Here is a 24636-nt window from a genome sequence, read left to right as displayed (position 1 = left end):
TGCTACAAAGCATGAACTAGCCAGGGCAATGCTGGAGAGTTCACCTTGGTGGTGAAGATAAGAGAGAGCTGGTGGGCTGAGGATCCCTACAACTTTCCTGACCCAGAACCAGATTTATGAGTTGGCCCACCCAAAAAGATTATTTTTAAAAAGTGTATATATATATATATATATACATATATATATACATATATACATACATACACACACACACATTAGGTATATGACTTCGTAATACTTTTTTCTTCTGTGTGGAGTATATTTTCTTGGCATCAAAATCCAATCTTAATTTGCCAAAATATTTTTATAGATACCTATTTTCATATTACCTATAATAAGCTTTTCTTTTGTTCTTTATATTTTAGACCTCATATATAATAATACTTTCCCAAGTTTTCCACCTGTTTTTTTCTAAGAGCTTCATAGGTTTGTATCTTACATTGAAATGATTAGTCTATTTGGGTTTTTTTTTTTTGGCATAGTGTGATGTAAGAGAAACTTTCTTTTTTTTCAAGTGACTGCAGTGCCATTGTCAAGTGGCTGCACCTTATCCTGTTTTCATTTGTTTAAAAAATTATTCTTTTCTGCATGGAGTGTTCTTGACACTATTGTAAAAATCAGTTTAAACTGATCCATAATTTCATGTATAGATTGTAATTTTGCCATTGAGCTACCTGTTCATTATTGTATAATACCACACATCATTTCAAAAAATCCGCTGTGTGGACATTTCAGCACCCCGAAAAGACTCTTTGTGAACCATATTCAGAGTATCTGTCATGGTAAATGATAAAGTTTTGTCAGCAGAGTACTGCTAAGTTGGGAGGGGCAAATTAGGACTGAATAGTACTAAATGAGGTTAAAATTTGTTGGGAACGGTCACATTGGATCTAAGCAGTGTGTCAGATATAGCTTTGCACTATATCACTTTCAGATTTACTCTTTTATATTTTTGCCTCCAAAAAATCATGAGCTTGACGGGTTAGTAGGGTTTCAACCTCCTGAGAAATGAAACTCTTTATGTTGTCAGGTCATATATTTATATTCAAACCAGTTTCCTTTCAGTCCATTTTTTTAAAACCCAAACAGCCCCAACTGTCTGTTCTTTATTTTTCCATTTTATTCTTATTTGTATTTAAATTACCCTCCTCAAAATTCATTGATTTTTTTTTGTCTTTTCATAATGTCTCCAAGATTGCATAAATTCTGTTCACAGACATTTGGTTGATTGAGTATTCCAAGTCCTCTTACTTGCTTTTATGCCCTGTTAGTCTGTCCTCCCTGATGCATTCTTTTTGTGAGGTTTACACTGAGCCTTTTGTGTGATTTATTAAAAATTTCCATTTCCAGCATTTTACTTTGGTATTCTTCAGTAATTCCTTATTGAACACTATTTTCTGATCCTGTATTGACTTCCTTATTTCATTCAGCTATTTTGCATGTGTTCCCTTAGAAATTTTTGGTAGATTTGTATCCTCTTTTCTTTGTATACTTTCTGTATAAGTTGTTTTTAGGATTTGACTGCACCATTAACTAGGGCAAAAATCAGTGACTGGCTAGGTCATAGGCCCTAATGCTATTATTAGGCTAAATTAATATAGTATTAAACTGCCTCCTATGTTCTTATCTTTATATCCATTGATTAGTGAATCTCATAACCGTTCTCAGAGGAACTTCTTTTTTCAGTACATGGCAATTAGTACAAAGACCCACATCCAATTACTGTGCAGAAAATAAGAGATTGGAATGCACAGCATTAAATGAAACTTTGTGTGACACTACCTTTTCTCAACATTCAGGGCTCATTACAGAAGAACGTATGAAAAAAACTATAAAAGCCAGAAGGAGTAACTATCTGTAACAAAGCTATATATGCCTATCATGAGAGCACAGTTGTACATATAAACTCAATGTGGCTAGGGCTACACTTATGAAAGACTACCCTTGCTCCAGTAGATGGTCCCACGGACATACACATATAGGCAGTACTAAGTGGACTCAAAGGGTATTAAATTTAAAAGATAGATGAAGTTGGGAGGGAAAGCTGGAGAGTATAGAAGATGGATTGGAAGGGAGAAAATGAGTAAACTGGATCCAAAAGTATATGAATGTATGAATATTAAATATAATACTTATTAATAAGAAATATATAATTAACACATGCCACTTTTTAAAAATTTAGGTACAACATATCACTAATTCATTCTTGAAATACTATAAGTTCTTTCCAAACCCAATCCAGACACCAGTCAAGGGTAAAGGAAACCTTTCAACACAGAAGCTTAAGGAATGATTTTACTAAATCTGTGTGCAATTTGCTCTATTAGATTTTCTCCAAGATGTCTTTTCATGAAAATTGTTACTAATAAAACCCCTATATGGCAAGATAGAAACTGCATAAATGATCCTAGTTTATACTTTTTAATCTTCCCTCATCTAGTTAGAACAAAAGCTCCTTACCAGAAAAGTCTAATCTTTAAAAAAAATTTTTTAGGTCATCAATTCAGGCACAGTGTAACTGCTGTTAGGTTTGAGCTGACCTGAAAGCCTTGCATGCTCATATTTTATTGGAATAGAGTTCACAAGCCACAAGTATAGTCCCAGAAAGCACATTTGTTGCTCTTGAAAACACATCCCAAGTAAAACATATATTAGTCAGACAATATAGGTTAATCAGATTCCCACTGTGGCTTCTCACCATAGAATATACTTCCTTAGTTTAATTTTTAGTATAGTTCACTTAAGTTAGTTCTCTGTTTTCAGAACAGCTGCCTAAAGCTGATCCAGGTTTTTTTTTGACCAACATACCAGTTGATACCTTGAAATGCTTTACTTTCCATGTATGTATGTTGAAAGTGCTAGAATTAAAACTATTCCTTATCATTTCATATTCATTGCTACCTGCTGTTAATTTATTCTCATCCGTCAAATAAATTCAATGAACTTCCAGCATCTTGAATCACCAGCCAATTAAGTTTTCCTTCAGAAAATGGGAGAAGCTAACAGAAACAGTTGTAAAAACTAAGCATCATTAAATTTTACTTAGAATCCTATGCCTAAATTTGTAAGGCTTATAATATATCGGTATTAGTGTATGACATCATCAATATCTTCTATATTTTCAGTTATCTGATACTTTATGAAGATCTTTTGTTTTGATTTAGTTGTATGCAAATGTAACAAAAGCATTTTGTAAAATATTTGTATACAACTTAACCAGAAGTACAAGTCACAAATCTTTAAAAAACCTTTAAAAGTGGCCATATGTGATAGTTCATCATTCATAGTATAATCTGATGGTCAGCCTATAAAAAAAAATCACTTCTTTTCTGGGGTTAGGTGCATTTAGAAATCAAATTTCTGTATTAAAATATTAGACCAGTAGATAAAGTAAATCAGGCTCTTAGTGCATTGTTATAAAACACAATAATATTGAAATTGAATACAAGGCAACAGCAGTGAGCCATGCCCTAGAGATGATCCAAAGTCCAATATATGAGTAGTGATTACAATCCTTGTGGTATGCTCTCCCTCAGTGTACAATATGGGAAAGAATTGCAAGTTAGGAATACTACCAGACTCTGTTACAAATATAAAGATTACTAACATCTTGTTTTCAGACTAACTTAAAGCTTTTCCTGTAAGCATTTATGGTTGACCCAGAAACAGTGAAGCACTCATCCTGTTTTCTGAATTTGTGGATACTTATAGGAGTGTCTGAATTCTGACATATCTGAATTACTTTCTTTAAGTAGAGTGATTTCTGTTTGACACAGCTTAATATTAGTTCTGAAATAGCAGATCTATTAGAGTTAGAGTATAGATTCAGGTCTAGGTTATAAGGTCATATGAAGTCAATAATAAAAAACCAAAACAAAATAAAGTGGCAGCTTTCTGTTAGAAAATCAAAGTCAGTCAAGAACAACAAGCATAGAGTCAGATTATTTCCAAGTCTCAGTGACATACAAGAATACCCTATGTCTTTCTTATCTTCCTTTATTGGAATTTAAATTAACCTGACCAAAAATATTTATACAGGGTGATAAAATCAGAAATTATGAGTAGACATCTGATGTAATGAGTGTTTATTTGAAAAGATGGTAAAGCACTTCCAGTGTATCTACATCTAGAAATTACCTGTACATACTCTTTTCCTTTTAAAGTTTTTACATTTTTTTTCTGACCTGGATTATCTTTTCAGTACTTATAAAGTAATAAGTATTTAATGTATTCATATCATTTTATCATCTAAATTAGCTACATTTTTATAAAAAGTTTTTTCTCCCATTGCAGTAGAAGTTAATTTAGAATTTATAGAATTAACTTTACAGCTTTATAGAGATTGTGGAAATAAAACAAGTGGACAGGCAGCTGCTTTAATGATATCAATGAAGATATGCCTTAGTGTATTAGTTCATGTGTGTTACTATAATGCAGTATAGTTATAGTTAAACAAGTTACAGTATGATGAAAAGGTTTTTTCTTTAAAAAAAAAAACAACCTTATTTTACATCCCAGTTCCTTCTTATTCCACCCTTTTTGTAACATTGTTCTAAAGGTGCAATTTTTAGGGGGTACATCCTGTGGTAGCATTTTGTTGAGCAGAGTCCTAAGGTGATATGGAAACAAATAATAAGGAACATGGAACAAATAATTGACCGTGTATTCTCTGATATCTTTTACTTATCATATGAATCATTTAGGATTCAAACCATCAGCTTACACTTGAATGTTTATCTAATCTAATCACCTCCCAAAGATTCCATCTTCTAAATATTGTTGCCACTGTTAGGATGAGAGCCTATGCCCCTGGAAGTCCTAACAAATCTGGTTCAGCCACCTATCTTCAATAAGCTTATCAAAAGAACCTAAATAATGGTGAACATGCAAACGAGATTTAGTCAATGTGACCAAAATGGGAGGAGTCTAAGAAATCCAGTGAAATCCCTACAAAATTCATATTTAAGCATTCTGACATAAGGTTATTGTTGTGTGAAGTTTTACTCTTGTTTTTTTGAGGGGCTCACCATCCAGCTCCCAGATAAATCATACAGGGAGGCTTATTCTTAATTATGAATGCCCGGCCTTAGTTTGACTTGTTTCTTGCCAGCTTTTATTAGTTTAAATTATCCTATCTATCTTTTGCCTCTGGGATATTTCCTTTTCTTACTTCTGTTTATCTTACTTTCACTGTTACTCCTTGGCTGGCTAGGTGACTGGTCCCTGATGTCTTCCTACCTCCTTCTATTTGTACTCTTTGCCTGTCAGCCCAACTATCTTGCCTCGCTATTGGGCCTTCGGCTCTTTATTAAGACTATCAGGTGTTTTAGACAGGCAAAGAATCACAGCTTCACTTAATTAAACAAATGCAGAATAAACAAAGGCAACACATCTTTACATCATTAAACAAATGTTCCACAGCATAAACAAAAGTAATACACCTTAAAATGACATTCTCCAACAGATTAAGTTTTAAATAGAAGGCAAGAGGTATACATAACTAAGTCCTGGTCAAGGTGTAGTTATGTCCATAATTGACTTAGTATTGCCCTGACTGGTCAGTCCTGCATGGTGATCTGACAAGTTGTTATGGTGGTGGGATGTGAAATCCTTTTACAAGTTTTCCCTTGGGCTATCACCAAGCCTAAACCACTACTCCCAATGTATAATTCCTTGGGGGGAAATTATGATTCTATGGGATGACTTGGTGCACCATTCCAGGTAGCCATAGTAACAGACAGAAATGTTCTTTTAAATGCCCTCATTTTTCCAAGCATTCCAGTACATTTTTCCACTTCTTTATTTTTGAAAATGTCATACATGTATATAATGTATCTTATCATACCCATCTTCCCATTCTCTTACTCTAATACATTTCTCTACTAACTTCATATCTTCTTTACAAATGTTTTATAACACACTGAGTCCAATTAGTGTTACACATATGCACAAGATTATCCACTAACATATGGGCAACTTACCACTGGTCAACACTCACAATGAAAAGTGATTCTTCCTCTGCCAGGACTTGTGATTTCTCTAGTAATGGAGTTTTGGCCATGTTTACAGAAGCAAGCATAAATTCCCTCTTGTAAGGCAAGCCTCAAATCCATTCAAGAAAGTGTTTGGTGACTCCATAAACCATCTTTTCATTAATGTGTAAGTGGGCATATCTTGCCTGGTGAGTCAGTATTGTAGTGTGAGGAGTACAATATTGTATAAGGCCATTAATAGTTTTTCTCACCAGAGAGCCCACATAGCACTTTGTAGCACTGTGAAACCAGACAAGGAGAAAGGTAGTCTCATGTTCAGTTCAGGAATAATTTTTCTTTGCCCAACAAGTAGAATGTGGGGTGTCTTCAGCAATAGAGTCTTGGCATCTAGTTAAGATGGGCAACCAAGAGCAGTAGATATATTCATTGTTTTGAGTACCTCACATTGGTACCTCTCATTTGAGGAAAGTAATGCATGCCTGATAATGAAATTTTCACTAAGGCCATATATTTAGAAATCAGCATTGTTCATGCATGAGGTACTCCTATTCAAACTCCATTTAAATATGAATATATATATATACATGATATACACACATATATATGCATATATATTAAATAGTTAACAAAATAGTGGAGTTTCATCAAGCTGCTTAGTACTTTCTTGATTTTGTTAACCCACCCTAATCCCTCCTTTCTTCTACTCCTTGTCCCTGTCCCCACTTAAACCTTTTGTGTCCAATATTCCCCATTGTTCTTTCATTAAACATTTTCCCTTCTAATTATGTTTTAAAGTAATTTATTTATTTTTATTTTACATACATTTGTGTTTTGCCTGCATTAATGTCTGTGTGAGAGTGTTGTTGAATCCCCTACATCAAGCAGTGCTGATAGTTGTGAGCTGCCATGTGAGTGCTGGGAATTGAACAGGTTCTCTGAAAGAGCAGACAGTGTTCTTAACCACTGAGTCATCTCTCCTGCCCCTCAACTTATCATTTTATTTGAGTTTCTAGATAATAGGTTCCAGTGTAGCTTTTTCATACACACTTAATTTTTGTTAATTCTTCCTTTGAGCTCTTATTTTCTCATCCACTTTAGTCCATTTCTTGCTTGAGCCATTCTGTCTCTAGTAAGCCACTTCTTTCCTTTCACCTTTATTTTATTATCCTCTCTCTTCTAAATATGTCACACCAAGGCCCATTTCCAGTTTTATGGATTTTGATTGTACTCCAGGTTAAATTCACAAAGCAAAAATAAATCTATCATCTGAATATAGAAATATAGAATTTGTCTTCTTGAGCCTTGGATACTCCAGCTCTGTATAATTTCTTCTAAAACCTGTACTCTTCATATTTTCTTTTACACCAGAGTAATATTTAGTTGTGTATATGAGGATAACTATATGATTTTCTTTGGGTTCACCTTCTTATTTAGCTTCTCTAGGATCATGAATTATAGGCTCAATGTCCTTTAATTATGGCTAGAATTCACTTATGAGTGAGTACATACCATATTCCTCTTTTTGGGTCTGGGTTACCTCACTTAGTAAAGCATTTTCTATTACCATCCATTTGCATGCAAAATTCAAGATGTCATTTTTTTACCGCTTATTATGTCTTTGTAAAAATTTTATTACCATTTTCTAAAAGGAAATTACCATTCAGTATTCCTAAACTCTTTCCAAAATATGATTTTATGTTTATGCATAAAAATATACTTGAAACATGGAGGGAATAGCAAAAAGGTTTATATTTGTTTTAAAATTTAGTACTTGCCTATGTACTTTGATGACAAGATTGTCCATAATAAAATTCAATAATTTTAGTTCAATTTTAAAGCTAAGATATTGGTAAATATCTATATTTCCCCAATGATATAACATTGAGTTCATTTTTGGTGCAGGAGGGGGGGTTTCGAGACAGAATCTCTTTGTAGCTTTGGAGCCTGTCCTGGAACTAGCTCTTGTAGACCAGGCTGACCTCGAACTCACAAAGATCTGCCTGCCTCTGCCTCTGCCTCTGCCTCTGCCTCCTGAGTGCTGGGATTAAAGATGTGTGCCACCACCGCCCGGCTAACATTAACTTCTTGATAGCTATAGAAGATATAGATATTGTTAACTTTTATACCAGAATGTATATCAAATACAAGGATATGTTTTTTTCTCTAAACATGGAGATTTTACATGTTATAAATGGTATAGCCCAGAAGCCAATAAAGTACTTAAAATTTCTAAATACAATGAAACAATATAAATAGCTTTATTGTAACAAATTTGTAAAGCTATAGTTGTATATTGGTCAAAGCATTTTGTAAATTCTTATATAGTGACTAATTTTCTAAAGAGTAAACTCTATCAACTTAAAGAAAATGACTATCTGAAGTAAATGACCATGTTTTATTTATAGCTTAAAAAGCTTCAAATGACATTTAATTGAGAAGAAAATTTAGGGTCATGGCCTCCCCTTAAAAATCAAATAAAACTCACCATAATACTTTGAAGGAAATTATGTTTTGTTTGCACAGATTTCTATTATAATGTGAACATTAAAGTTAGATTCATTATATATTTGTCTACTCTTGCTCATATATTATTCTTCTCTCAGTTTGCAGAAGTCAGTTAACAAGATACAAAAATGAAGACAAAACTGTGAGATTCAAAGAGGCATCTTCAAGTCTCAGTGCCATGCAGCTGTCACAGGAAAAAATAAAGGATAAACACGACTATAGTTTTTCTCCAGACTCTCATACATTCACCGATGAGAAGTACCACAGAAAAGCCAGCCGGAAAATATCTGTCTATAAGCGCCATTGCAGGGAGTATAGATATGCCCATGGTTTTGAGAATTTAAAGTATCAAATTGCTCCTATTCCTCTAAGTTCTGAGACTTGCACCTCTAATGTATCATCACTTATTGACAGCCCAAATTCTAAGAGTTCTAAGTCTGTCACAAGACAGAAGACTCGAAGAAGTATTACATCTTCTTTGGATGTAGGAACTCGAAGATGTGCCAGATGTTTTATGGAAATCAGTAACTCTTCTTTTCATAAATGTTCCACAAATTCTGATGATTCTGACTCTGACTCTCCTTTACATAGCCAAATTTCCTCAGATTCTAAATGTTCTTTGGGTTCTAAAACTGCTAGATACCTCAAGACTTCTCGAAAGAGCCCTTTGTCTCGATCTCTGGATCCTAAGCATTGTGTGGGCATCCGCTGCTCTCTGCACAGGGAAGATTTTAAATGTTCTGTGGAATCCACCTCTTATTTACACTGTGAAAGTTGTTCAGCTCTCCAAAATCTTAAGAGCCCTGCTGCTACCCAAACCATTACTATAAAATCTGAAAAAATCATGGGCCAGCATAGTACCTCTGGCCACAAAATGTCGGCACCAAAAAGATTATCTGCAAGTGAAAGCAAATTCAGTCTTACTGCCCAAACTCAAAATAAGGATAATTCTGATGATAGCCTTATTAAACTTATCAGTGCTAGACATATCAAAGATGAGGCTGATGATAAAAACAAACTTCTTTCCAAAGATGAGACAGACCGTGAAGATGAGACAAATACTGAAGAGGAAACAGATGTTGAAGATGAAACAGACACTGAAGATGAAGATAACCAAGATAAGAAAGATCCCAAAGATAAATCTGACCCCGACGGCAGTGATCCTAAAGATGGCAACTCTGAAAATAACACTGATAACAATAGTGGGTCTGATCCTAGTGGTGCTTCTGGGCCTACAAGTGGACCTGATTCCATCAAGGATGGTGACTCTAAAAATGTAACTGATCATAACAATGAATCTGACCCTGCCATTGATAATGCCTCCAGAAGTGATGTTAACTTGAAATATTACACTGATTTAGACAATGCTCCTGATCTGGCAGAAGATGTCAATCAACACAATAATGCTGACTCCAAACTCCAAACAACTCCAAACTCTGCCTCTGGAAACAAAATTAGAACTGTGCTGGACTATATTTCTGGTTCCAACTATGATTCTGTTCCTAGAAATGACACTGGACAAGGAAATAATATTTACTCTGAGACTATTGGACCAATTTCCAACAGTCTTTACTTCATCCAAAATGAAACTAATCCTAAGAACAACCCTAGCCCCCAAAACAACCATGGACTCCCAAAAGATACTGAGTCTAACTATAATACCAAACCCAATAATGCTACTAGCCATAATGTTGTACCTAACAATATTTCTGACTCTAACTATGACACAGAAACTTCTAGCACTGCTAGTCACAAACATACAATTGCCATAAAATATTATTTAGATCTTAATGATATCACAGGGTTTACATATGAAGAAAGATCAAGTTTTCTAGTCAGCCCAAACTATTTTGGCAAAAAGAAATATGCTATTATATCCAGCTTTGCACTTAGCACTATCAATGCCATTAATACTAGCAACATCATCAGCTGTACTGCTGTTATTAGCTCTCAGTTTACTGCTGGAAAAAACTATGCCCCAGAAAATAAACATTTCCTTAGTCATTTTAATGGATTCAAAATTATCATCAAAAATATTCAGAATGACCATAATTCTTCTAGTACCAGCAATATTAACATTCTAACTGATAATGAATTAAAAGCCAGTTTTATATCATCATCTATTCTTAAAATTGTTTATAGAAATATCTCACATTTTATTACTGGCACAAATCATACTTCTTATCCTGAATTTTTGATAACCTCTGAATTTTACAATCCACTTGGATTTGTTAGAGCTTATATAATTTTTGATAACCAAAATTTTGGTGCTCAGTTCCAAAACACTACTGAATACATGGACTCTGATACTTCTAAGTATGCCACTGGGTCAGCAGATGCCCTTGATGCCAAAGAATCTGGCTTTTTAAAAGATTTTTCTGGGGTCCAGAATCCAATTGGCATCAAGGATCCTTCTCCTCTCAAGATTCTTTCCAATCTAAATATTCCACTCCACAGTTTTGATGTTATAGTTGAAGCTGAACTACCAAAAGTTATGAAGTTTGCTATATCATCAGGTGCTGTGAATAATTTATTTAAGGTAAGTTTACATAAATATACATTTCAAATTCATTCTCAATTTCTTGTAATTTTTAGCATTAGGTTATTGATCCTCATTTAAAACTATTGGATATGTAAACTGTGGAATAGTGGAGACAAAGTATCCAGTATTATTTATTTTACATGGGAAAGTCTGTAGTGTGATTTTCAAAAGGAAATATTCATCTTCTATACATTGGTGAATGGAAAACTAACTGAATAGGCTATAATACTGTTCTACTTCTCTACTTTCTTAGTGATGTTTGAAAAGTTCGTAAATGTAAACCTAGTCATAAGCAAGCCAGTAGATTTTTACATAAGTATCGCTCACTTGTACCCTTGTTTTGGCTAATTCGTCTTTAGTGATAGAGAAAAGGTGAAGGGAATTATGGAAGGAATGGAAAAGAAGGAAGGAGGAAAAAAAAGAACAATCAAAATTAATCTTAAGTGTTGTGAATGAAACCATTTAAGCAAAATCAACTATGAAATCACTAATATTTTTAAGAAAGATTTTTGAAGTAGCTTTGGCATTCTTAACTCTCGTTTACTTTTAAATAAATAACACTTGAGTTCTTTTGATGACATGTAAGAAAGCAAAACCCACTAATAGATTTTATAACTTTAGTTTAAAATCTGTTTATCTTATTTTTCTTTATAATAAATAAACCTATGTTTTTATCAATTATTTCCTCTAGTATGAATTAAATTCACAAATTAAGATTGCTTAAGTACATAGAGAACTATTTTTGACAATAACAAAATACAGTTATTTTTGTGTAACTTTACCAACACATCAAAAAAGCATAATTAAGTTGATATACATTGCATTTTATACAGTAGACAAGGTAAACAAATAAACTTAAATTTGACTTCAGTGTCTGTGCAAATGTTTAACTTCATGTAATTTGCTTTTTTTAAATAAGTAAATTAATGCAACTATACATTTAGAGTGAGGCACAGATTCAAATAGTCAAAATAGAAGTACAAAATTATCTCCTTAATGCTTTTACTTTAATAGAGAACAGTTTTATGATTTTTCCCTAGAGACAGCATCTTCATAGAAACAGCAAGTATGGTTTTTATGTTTCTCTTATATACACTTAAAGCTCATATTGGGTAGTTATAATTAATAAAAGAGTATTGCTCAGATAAATTATTTAGAATTTAAAGAGTTTTTTCTTGTTTTTCCATTTCTTTCAAGTGAACCTTTGTTTGCATTAGTATGAAAAATTGAAATGTGTTTTAGTTTATTCTTTTGGTATTCATGGCCAAATGAAAGTATGGTTTTAAAGTTTACATTTTTGAGGAATATAGTTATCATTTTGTGGTTAAAATCATGGCATGTATGAACATGCTTTCTAACCAAGGATGACAAGATGAAATGTACCTACAAATCAGATTTCATTTACATTGAAAACAAATTTTCCAAGTGCAAACCATTGATTTCTCTAAAATATAATAACAAAATGAGCTTTTCATGGACTATCCAAATAAATATTATACCTGGCAGTATGTTTTCTAATGTTTATACTAGGATTAGACTATTAAAATGTTTGCAGCCAATTAAAATATTTTCATTGGAGATGAATAGACTTCAAAGTAAATTATGAATAGCCTGAAAAATAATGTATTTGATGTGCCTTCCAAATTAGAGTATTTTCTCTAAGCGTGAGTGGCCTTCACTAAGACTTTTGATGTTCCATATTTTCATGGAAATTGAAAAATGGCATATATGGCAATTGAAAAAACAATCATTAAAAAGAAAACAACAATTGTTAATAGAACATGGGTGCTTTTCATATAGTTAACAAATTGAAAGAATCTCACTTTAAAGTAATAACACGTTTTTACCAACCATAAGTCAACTAAAACAACTAACCAACCCAGGTCCAGCATACATAGTTAAACCAATTGCAACCTTTTTAATTTTATCATGTAATAGACATTTATAATTAAACCATGCTGTAAGCTAAAAAATTTAAAATCTAAGTGAAAGACATAGTTGCTAGCACCTGAAAATCTCTTAACCTACTAACCTTTATAGAAAACAAGTAGACATTTGAGATAACAGGTAAATGAAAACAAATTTAACAGCTTCTCTCTGAGTTTCCAAAGTGGTTTGAAATGTTTAATCTATTTTGATCACAACAGGTTGCCAATATATTTGACTTAGTTCAAAGTATATGTGTAGGTTATCATTTTGTGCTACAAGATTTAGAAATACTTAATGAGATCTTAATTCCCAAAGTTATCACTTTTATGGTAATGACTAATTCTGTCTTAAGTGGAATTAGAACTACATTACTAAATGACTAGCGTCACTTAATAAGTTATCTAAAAGTTAGATTATAAAAGCAGATATAATAATATTCCATATCAGATGACAGATTTAGATGAGTTGCAACAACTTCATTAAAACCTTTCGGAGCCAGCCATTTTGTATTTACAGCAGAATGTTTGAAGTTCAAAATGATGAAATAATAACACTGAAAAATACAATATTTTCATATATTCTGTTAAATCTAGAAATTTATAAATATGAATTAGACATTTCCATTAATAAATGACTACACAAAATAACCAAATTACATTTTGTACTGAAGTTTACTTAATACTTCTAAAATGTGCTTCAAAAATAAATCAGTAATTATTTATAAGTACCTTGAATATATGAGAGATGCAATAGATAAGGCAATGTTTTGAAAAGACTGAAAGTTATAGGAACATTGTCAAAAAGGGAAAGAGTCTTAAGTAAAAAAGAAAAAGCTCTTGGATTTGTATTTTAAGTACTGTTCCTAGAATAACAATAGAGAGATATTGTTGGATTTTTTCACTCTTTTACTCTTTGTTCTTTTGGGGCATGCCAACCATCTCCCAATTAAATACACACACGGAGACTTATTTTTACTTATGAATGTCCAGCCTTAGCTTGACTTGTTTCTACCCAGTTTTTCTTAAATTATCTCATCTACCTTTTGCCTCTGGGGTTTTATTCTTTCTCTATTATATATATTTCTTTATGTATTATTCTGTGGATTTCTGTGTAGCTGGGTGACTGGACCCTGGAGTCCCCCCCTCCTTCTTTTCTCATTCCTCAATCTTCTTCCTAGATTTCTCCTTGTATTTATTCTCTCTGTCTGCCAGCCCACCTAGCCCTCTCCTGCCTGGCTATTACCTACTCGGCTCTTTATTAGACCAATCAAGTATTTTAGACAGGCAATGTAACACAGCTTACAAAATAACATAAAAGAATACAACACAACTCTGCATCATTAAACAAATGTTTCACAGCCTAAACAAATGTAGCACAATTTACACTAATATTCCACAACATTTCCTCTTTTATTCTAAATAAAAATGAAAGGTTTTAACTTTAACATAATAAAACTATGTACAACAAAACAGTTATCCAGTATTACATTTACAATATTTAGTCAATTTGTATTTTGCATATTTACAGAAAATACTCCATTATCTATCTTAGGAAATACAAAATTTTATACCTGATTTACTTTCTATCCTAACTAAGGAAAACTGCAAATATAACTATCTAGACTTCAACTCCATGAAAAGCCTCAGAAGCATGTAATATTACCTAACACCAGAGAATCTGGCTGCCATAAGAGTCATCCAAAGTTTCTCTGAAATGTTAGGGTGTCCATCTTAAGCCTACAGGCCTAGACTATCTGGCACACTCTTCTATGAAGCAGGAGGTTTTCAGGACTGCCCTACCTGGTTTTGGCATGTGCAGAAGTTACTTTCCTGTGAGTCCTGCACGGGTAGTCTGCACAGCATCCTCTTAAGCAGTCAAGACAAGAGTAGTTACTTTCCCAAATGGCTAACCTTCCCTCATTGAAAGCAAATTCCATTTAGAGCTCCATCATTCTTTAATGAAGTAAATTGGTGCTTGCAAAAGCAGGTGTATCTCACTCTCATGAAAAGCCCTATGTTAATAAAACATTTAAATGTCATCTTCTATAGCCTTTGAAGTGTATGAAGATCATTTATCTGTCTAAAGTATACTTATCTATAACCTTGGAAACCTAATGTGACTACAAGTTTAATTATTACAGATTAACTACTAACCTCATTTCTTAATTATGTTTTGCATTTTAAATGAGTTGTGTAAGCACAGTACCCCAACCAAGAGTAGAAACATATGTACAGTATAACAAAAATTACTTTAAATTTGTATAAATATAACAAAATCGATGCCAATGCAAAATATCTGAGATTAGTAGTTGTCTTTTTATCCTATATTCCTATATCTTCTAAATGATAAAAACCATCCATAATATACCAAATGACCAAAGAACACCCACCCTATCTCTTGGGAATGTGGGCATTGTGTTCTCTATATTGCTTCCTGTTGTCTGTGGGAGAAGACATATTTAGGCATCCCTGATAAAATTGAGATAATGACCAAGTCCTGGGAAGATCACCTGTAACCTTCATTGATAGATGTCATCTATCAAGATTCAGTAGGTCTCCCCGATCAAACTTGATCCATTATTGATCCTGAAGGAATCCACAGTCTCCTGTCGCCTGTGGGGACAAAAGCAAAACCTAGTCTTCAAAGCAGTGCATCTTTTAAGTTTCACTTTACAAATACATATTTTTACTTCCATTTTAAAGTTAAGGCATTCTTTTTTAATTAAATAATTAATTAATTTTTTTAAAATTTCCACTTCCTCCCCACCTCCCTTTTCCCTCCCCCTCCTCACCTCCATCTCTCTCTCTAGTCCTAAGAGCAGTCAGGGTTCCCTGCCCCATGGGAAGTCCAAGGTCCTCCCCCCTCCATCCAGGTCTATAAAGGTGAGCATCCAAACAAACCAGGCTTCCACAAACTCAGTCCATGCAGTAGAATCAAAACCCAATGCCATTATCCTTGACTTCTCAGTCAGCCTTCATTGCCAGCCACATTCAGGGTGTTCAGTTTGATCACATGCTCCATCACTCCTAGTCCAGCTGGCCTTGGTAAGCTCCCATTAGATCAGTCCCAACTTCTCAGTGGGTGGATGCATCCCTCGTGCTCCTGACTTCGTTGTTCATGTTCTTCCTCCTTCTGCTCCTCATTTGGACCTTGGGAGCTCAGTCCAGTGCTCCAATGTGGGTCTCTGTGTCTATCTCCATCCATCGCCAGATGAAGGTTCTAAGGTGATATGCAAGATATTCATCAGTGTGGCTATGGGACAAGACCAATTCAGGCACCCTCTCCTCTGCTGCCCAAGGAACAATATGGGGACCTCTCCTTGAGCCTGGGAACCCCTCTAGAATCAACTCTCTTGCAAACCCTAAAGTGGTTGCCTTAGTTGAGATATTTACTTCCCTGCTCCCATATCCATCCTTCCTCCATCCCACCCATCCCATTCCCCCAAGCTCTCCCGAATCTTCCCCTTCTCCCTTCTCTCTACCCATCTCCCCTTACATCCACCCCCACACACACCCCCGCGCACCCAAGTTTTGCCTGGCAATCTTGTCTATTTTCAATATCAAGGAAGATAATTATATGATTTACTTTGGGTTCACCTTCTTATTTAGCTTCTCTAGGATCACGAATTATAGGCTCAATGTCCTTTAATTATGGCTAGAATCCACTTATGAGTGAGTACATACCATATTCCTCTTTTTGGGTCTGGCTTACCTCACTCAGTAAAGCGTTTTCTATTTCCATCCATTTGCATGCAAAATTCAAGATGTCATTGTTTTTTACCGCTGAATAAAACTCCAATGTGTGTGTGTGTGTGTGTGTGTGTGTGTGTATATATATATATATATATATATATATATATATATATATATATATATATATATATATATATATATATATATAATGTTCTACACCTTCTTTAACCATTCTTCTATTGAGGGTCACCTAGGTTGTTTCCAGGTTCTGGCTATTACAAATAGTGCTGCTACGAACATAGTTGAACAAATGCTTTTGTAGTATAATAGGGCATCTCTTGGGTCCCAAGAGTGGAATTGCTGGGTCCTGAGGTAGGTTGACTCCCAGTTTCCTGAGAAACTGCCACACTGAGTTCCACACAAGTTTGCATTTCCACCAACAATGGATGAGTGTTCCCCTCACTACACATCCTCTCCAGCATAGGCTATCATTGCTGGTTTTGATTTTAGCTATTCTGACAGGTGTTAGATGGTTTCTCAAAGTTGTTTTGATTTGCATTTCCCTGTTCGCTAAGGAGGTTGTTCATGACCTTAAAGTGCCTTTTGGCCATTCGAAGTTCGTCTGTTGAGAATTCCCTGTTCAGTTCAGTACCCCATTTTTTAATTGGGTTAATTGGAGTTTTAGTGTCTAGTTTCTTGAGTTCTTTGTATATTTTGGAGATCAGACCTTTGTCTGATGGGAGATGGTGAAGATCTTCTCCCAATCAGTAGGTTGCCTTTTTGTCTTAATGACAGTGTCCTTTGCTTTACAGAAGCTTCTCAGTTTCAGGAGGTCCCATTTATGCATTGTTGCTCTTATTGTCTGTACTACTAGGGTTCTACTTAGGAAGTGGTCTCCTGTGCCCATGTCTTGTAGACTACTTCCCACTTTCTCTTCTATCAGGTTCAATGTGGTCAGATTAATATTGAGGTCTTTAATCCATTTGGACTTGAGTTTTGTGCGTGGTGATAGATATGGGTCTAAAGTATATAGGCTGGTTTATTTCAGTAGTTTTTCAATTCCAATTGCTTTACCAGCTATCCTTTGCTTATCAGCAATGAAAAAATTCAAAAACAACACAATAACATACAGAATCCAGACTTCCTGTGTATTTCCCATCTCTATGTGGTCTTTTTTTTTACTGTTTTACTTCTCTCTTTAAACACTTTATTATTTTTAATATATTTCTTTATTTATATGACTATATCATTTTTTTCTTAAGTCTACTCACATTGTTAAACACACTATAACCTTTTGGAAGATTTTTTCCATCTGGATCTGTCTTCTTGCATATCACTAGTCTTTTTTGATCACATGAGCCTTTAAACTCCTAAGAGACATAACTATGACCTCAGCACAGCATTGGAGGCTGGCTCTGCCCACTTCTAATTTGGTGAAAGTGAAATCTAAAGTTCTCAGCTAGGTTGGAGGTAAGTTTGACCAGGAACTGTATGCAACCCCCAGCTATGGAATGCTGGTGTCCTGCACTGTGACGGGCATTTTTTCACTTAGATTTTTGTTTCTATAAAGTATGGAAAAGGCTGTTTAAGTGCTCTGATCTAATTTTTATTTTTTATTTCATTTTTTAAATATCTTTTTTTTCATTTTATGTGCCAATTCAAGTTCCCAGTCCCTCCCCTTCTCCTGTTCCCTCCACCTTGCCCCCTTACCCCCCACCATCCACTCTGCAGAGAGGGTAAGGTACATTGCTTTGAGGAAAGACCAAGGCCCTCCCTACTATATCTCGGTTGAATAAGGTATCCCTCCATAGAGAATAGATTCCCAAAAGTTAGGACAGGCAGTAGGAATAAGTCTTGGTCTCACTGCCAGTGGCCCAGAAATCTAAGGTAGAGTTTCTTAAAGGAGCCACATCATTTTTTCCAGCTTTCTCAGGCTCTAGGAATATTCAAGCCTCATGTCGGTGTGCCAAAATGTTGCTGGGTTTTTTTCATTATTTTGGCTCTTTGTGGGGACCCACCACCCAGCTACTAAACATACACACGGAGACTTATCCTTACTTGTGAATATCAGCTTTAGCTTGGCTTGTTTCTAGTCAGCTTTTCTTAAATTATCTCATCTACCTTTTGTCTCTGGGGTTTTATCTTTCTTTATTCTATATACCTTTCTTTTTTCTTAATCTGAGGCTTTCTGTGTAGCTGGATGACTGGACCCTGGAGTCCCCCTCTCCTCCTTTTCTCACTCGTCAATCTTCTTCCCAGATTTTTCCTCGTATTTTCTCTGACTGCCAGCCCCACCTGTCCTTTCTCCTGCCTAACTATTACCCATTCAACTCTTTATTTGAACAATCAGGTGTTTGAGACAGGCAAAGTAACACAGATTACAAAACAACATAAAAGAATGCAACACATCTTTGCATTATTAAACAAATGTACCACTGCATAAACAAATGTATCAGATCTTAAACTAATATTTCATAGCAGGATAGTTATATGTTTAATTAGCCTGGTTAATAGTCCTTAAAAGAAATGTTAAATGCCAACATAGTCTAGAAAATGTAATATCCTTCAAAAACATATATCTCAATATATTTATATAGAGATAATCAATATTCCCACTCCTTGCTTTTTATGAGTATGCTATATTTTCTTACAGTTGAAGATGTTTTTCTTAGAAATTTTCTGTCTGACATACCACGAAAGATCTCCTGTTCAAAGATAAAGGCAACTTGTTCAAGGTCTGTTAATTGTTCAGCTTCTTTACTTAGAGAACCATCAGTTTACCAGACATTACCATAAAATAGCTATTTGATATAACAATTTAATATTTTTCCATGTTACTAAAGTGTTTGATGGTCTCTTAGTGTTATATTACTTGTCAGATAAGGACTTTTATCATTCATATTTTTATAGTGTAGAGTTATTGAACCAGGGCCACTGTTGTGTTAAACAAGTGATCTACCATTTAACTACAGCTATAACTAAGAAGGGGACTTGAAAATGTTCAATTTGGATATAGTAAAATGAATTATATTCTCCTTTTGGTGTAGTTAAAGTTCTCAAATTGAAAGTAACCAAAGTATTCTCTCCAAAAATTCTGAGAGGAAAAAAAAACTGAGCAATTTAAAAAAAAAGAGCCTCTACTAATGTAAACCTTTCATTGTTTATGTTGACAATTTGTGAGAAAAATCATCATTAATCTTATAATAGATAAAGATGTTGCCAGATGAGGTGGCACATGTCTTTAATTCCAGCCCTCCAGGGGCAGAAACAATTAAGTTCTGCATAGCCTCATCTACATAGCACATTCCACATAGACCAAGGAATGCTATGTAAGACTCTCTCTCAGAAAAGAAAAATCAATTTAAAATTTGTTTTAAACTTTTCTCTATATTTATGTGATGTGTAGTTTTCTGAGACAAATGCAAACCTACAAAGGCACAAGTGAGGAATCCAAAGTGAACCAGTTGTCCCAAGTTCTGGATAAGGAATACCTTTGTTACTGCTCTTGTGTGTAGAAAAATAAATGCCTATGATCCTTTCTGAAAAAAAAATCAAATCATAATTTTCCTGACTTTTTTAGGGATTCTTATCCAACTCTCCTTATTATAGCATCAGAGATGCATTTTTCATCTCATAAATTGTATGTTACTAATAGGCACTGGTAATAGCTAAATAAATACATAGTGATAGAAAATGAAGAAAGAAAAGTGTTATAGGCCCTGAAATAATAATTTATAGATAACTATATAAGAGTCTCAATCAGAAAAAAATACTAAGATTAGTAGTTATGAGGGTTTAAGCAAAAGTTCTGAAAAATTTAATATTTAATTCATTCAAAATATTCTTCAGTAAAAATTGTAAATAATATGTAAGGTTACATAACAAAAGGTTGAGAAATCAATAATGAAATTAGAAGATACATGAAATTTGCAGTTATTCAAGCTCTTAGTAATACGAAATACAATTTTATGTAGTTACATTGTCTCTATTTTTTATATGAAGAATTAGAAGCATAGAATAATCAAGTAATGTTTCCATGATTACATAGCTATCAAATGAAATAGCATATAATTAAACATATAGAGTTAACGTGCATATTAGCTATAACATTCTATTTTAGCAACCAAATATAGTAAATAGAGCATTAATGTAATATAACATATATATATATATATATATAGGTTACAAAGTAAATATCACTATGGTTCCATCTTAATATTTTAAGAAATAGTATTTTTTCTGTTTTTATAAGGTAATCATAGCAGTTTCTAGAGTAAAGACTTGAATTTTTCAAGGATCACAATATCCAATATTTTTTATTAACAATAATTATTTGAAATACTCTAAGCAGAAATATATTTTTCTTTTACTACCACTTATAATTCCTTAGTTTTTTTTATCCTGTTGTTGCAGCTCAGACTCCAAACAGTTAGCAGACAAACCTTGGCCTTTGATTAATGAAAAGAATACCTTGAGATGGAAAAGACAAAAGCACAACCAAGAAGGTTCTGAGAATATGAGCAAATAACTTCAAAAAGAACCACAAAGATTCCTGAGCAATGTTTATTTTATGTTTATTATTCCTAGATATTCTCCACATTATATGTCCAAACTTCTATTTTCTGTTGTGGCCACAAATATTTCAAAATACCATGTAACATTTGCCCCCATCCATATTACTTTCATATGGTAGACTCTGGAATTCGGAAAAGGACACACTGTAATCCTTTCTAGACATACAAAAGTAAATTTTATTGTTAAGTATTCAAAATATAGACATGTTTTTCAATCAGAAATTCTTTCTTGTATTCTCAAGACAGGTTTACCTTTAAAATAATTTTAAGACATATTTTATTTAGCATTGTGTTGACCATTCTAGATTTAAAAAAACACATACTGAATATTTATTTTATTGTTAATCTTAATTATTGTTGTTGCTACTGTCTTGTGAGTATGGAGCTCAAAATTAAAATAGTTAAGACTCATCATTATTGTTCAGTGTTTGTTTAACTTTCTATTTATCTCATTCAAGTGAAGCTATCTATGGGTCCTGTAAGAAACAACAGATTGTATAGGACTTAGCAAGATAACTGAAAAATAATCGAAATAAAGGAAAATTTATTTTCTTTTCAATTAGAAAGCAGAGCTGGATTTCTAGGCATATTTGAATAAACACCTCTTGACTGTTGACTTTCAGGTACACTACATACTAGACAATCAAGCCAAGTTAATTTGAGACACCTTTGTATAAGATGCAGAGAACGAAGACACTCTGTGCTCTATTAGTCATTACTTAAATTTAAGTATTTTCAGCTTTCCAAGTTTCCTAAATATTTCCATGCCTTACTTTATTTATACACATGTTCACACACACACACACACACACACACACACACACACACACACACCCCATGTTCTCTTTTGTATCTTCCCTCAAGATAAAATTTACTTCCTTCATAAGCCTCATATATAACGGTATGCATTGATTCCATTCTCAAGTTTCTAGTTACTGGTCATCCATACATTTGGGGAACTAGCAATAGTTTAGCATGCTTAGAGTTCATGGTGTAAATGAGGTGGTGATGGTAACTCATATGGGAAACAGATGCAAGACCCTTGTTTACAATAATAGAAAAGTAAGACTTCTCTCAGAAAATGTATAATTATAAAGAACATAAAGCGTGGTAATAATATGATCTGATTGAGATGCAAAGAACTCCATTGATTGGTGGTATGGGGGATGAATTTTAGAGAAAGCTGAGAGTTAAGGGGACTGACTAGAAAGCCTGTTTCCCTGTATTATTCTAGACATTAACTCGCATGTTCTTGAAATAAGGCAGAATGCAGTAAATATGGAAAAGAGAAAATATACTCGGGATATTAAAATAAAAACAACTTAAAATTTGTGAATAGTTAGATGCATGAGGAAATAAGGAAATAACTTAAGAGAACTCAGTTTTCTAATGTGAATGATATTGGTGGTATGATTGTTCAAAAATAGAAAACAAGGAGTATTATGTGTGCCTGAGGAGATAGAATTACATTTGACTTAAGATTTAGATTTCTGAGTGACATCTAAAAATTATATACTTGACCCTGCAATATTTATAAGTGGTTCAAGGTGCCTACTGTCACTCCTCATGATCTAAGTTTGATCCCTGAGACCTTAGTGGTAGAAGGAAAGAACCAACTTCCATAATTTTTTATCTGACCTCTACACATGTATCAGTACACATGTCTACACAGACATACACACACACACACACACAAACACACACACACACACACAAGTTATAAATAATTTTTAAAATGAAAGTAAAATTGTAAATGAAAGAGATGTTTCAAATTTATCTATCATAAGACCAGAGTTTAAGTGTCCTCAGTGAAGAAATAAAACTAAGCATAACAATGTTAAGAATGCCTTGTTTTTAATGTGTTAAATTTCCAGAACCTTAAATATTATTTTTCATATTATGTCAATGAAGAAAAAACCAGAAAGCAACAAACTACCTATTTACAATGAGTATAAACATTCACTGATTTCTGAGCCATTTCTGCATAATCATAACTTATATACAAATAAATTTTCCTCTTAATTCATTACATTCAATAGCAAATTTCTATGAAAATGTTTCCTCTAGTTTTTAATGCCAAAACATACTCAGAATATAGAGTTTTAAAAATTCAGTAAATTGTATAAAACAAGTTTTCAGTTATTCAACTTAGTCTCCTTGAAGATGGTATTCCTTCTGTAAAATAAACCAACAAAGTTGTTAATATATAGGAAGAATATGGCATAAGGCTTTAACATCCTCTTCAATGTTCCCCTGTAGTCCTTTTTTACTTGGCTTCCTGGATTCTGAGGTTGCCTCAAGTTATATGCTCACATCCAAAGATTTGGAGCTAGGAGAACAGATAAGAGAACGCATTGAGTATTTGTATGTCTGGATCTAGATTATCTCATTCAATATATTTTCTAGTTCCAACCATTAATCTGAAATTTTATTGTTACACCCTGTTTTTACTGCCAAATACCATTTCATAGTGTATCTGTATTATATTTTCATTATCCGCTTTTCATATGAAGGGCAACAAGGCTGATTATATTTATTCACTATTGTAATAGAGCAAAAGTAAACATTTGCTAAATAAGTATCTGGAATAGGTTGTCAATTCCTTTAGGCATTTGCCAAGAAGCAATATAACTGGTTCAAGTGGTAGACTTATTTCTAACTTTTGGATAATTATCACACAGATTTGCAGAGTAACTACCAGTATATAATCCTACCAACAGTAAATGATGGCTTTCCTTTCCTTGTGTCCTATGCAGCATTTACTTTGTTGCCTTCAGTCATTCTGACTGAGGTAAGATACAATCTCAAACTGTTTTGATTTTCATTTCTCTAATAGGTAAGGATTATGAACATTTTTGAAATATTTCTTAGCCATTTTTATTTGAGAACTTTTTACTTCCATAGCACATTTACTAAATATTTTATTTGTTTTATTGTAACATGAAGGGTCAGAATTTGTAACATGAAGGGCCAGCTTGTTGGGGTTTCTGCCCCGCCCAGTACCCCACAGCTGGCAAGTCCCAAAGAAAATCACACAGAGTCTACATTAGGTTATAAACTTATTGGCCCATTAGCTCAGGCTTCTTATTAGCTCTTGTAGCTTATATTAACCCATTATTCTCATCTATGTTAGCCACGTGGCTCAGTACCTTTCATAGCTGGACAGATTACATCTTGCTTCTTCCATGGTCTGGGCAGGAATGGGAGGAGTGGGCCTCCTCCTTCCTAGCATTCTCCTGTTCTCATCGCCATGACTCTACTTCCTGTCTGGTTGACCTGCCTATACATCCTGCCTGGCCAATCAGCGTTCATTCAAAATAAAGAGATTGACAGAATACAGACTATTCTCCCGCACCATTTTATGAATCAGTTTTTGAGTTCTTTATATATATTGGATTTTA

At 33.8% G+C, this 24636-nt stretch overlaps 1 protein-coding gene across 1 annotated transcript in view; it reads left to right on the top strand.

Moving 5' to 3' along the window:
• LOC125389245 (uncharacterized) overlaps positions 1–21750 on the top strand; it is a 209560-nt gene extending 187810 nt beyond the window's left edge. Inside the window, exons 12-14 of the mRNA XM_085684403.2 lie at positions 8597–11037; positions 19315–19396; positions 21075–21750. Of these exons, the coding sequence (XP_085540529.2) occupies positions 8597–11037; positions 19315–19380 (2507 nt within the window). The 3' untranslated portion in view covers positions 19381–19396; positions 21075–21750. The remainder of the gene's footprint in view (positions 1–8596; positions 11038–19314; positions 19397–21074) is intronic.
• Positions 21751–24636: the final 2886 nt, after the last annotated feature.

The sequence above is a fragment of the Myodes glareolus genome, chromosome X (assembly GCF_982192425.1).
Source record: "Myodes glareolus chromosome X, mMyoGla1.1, whole genome shotgun sequence".
Taxonomy (NCBI): Eukaryota; Metazoa; Chordata; class Mammalia; order Rodentia; family Cricetidae; genus Myodes; species Myodes glareolus.
Note: the sequence above shows the minus strand (reverse complement) of the source record. Positions and strands in the feature narration are given on the sequence as shown.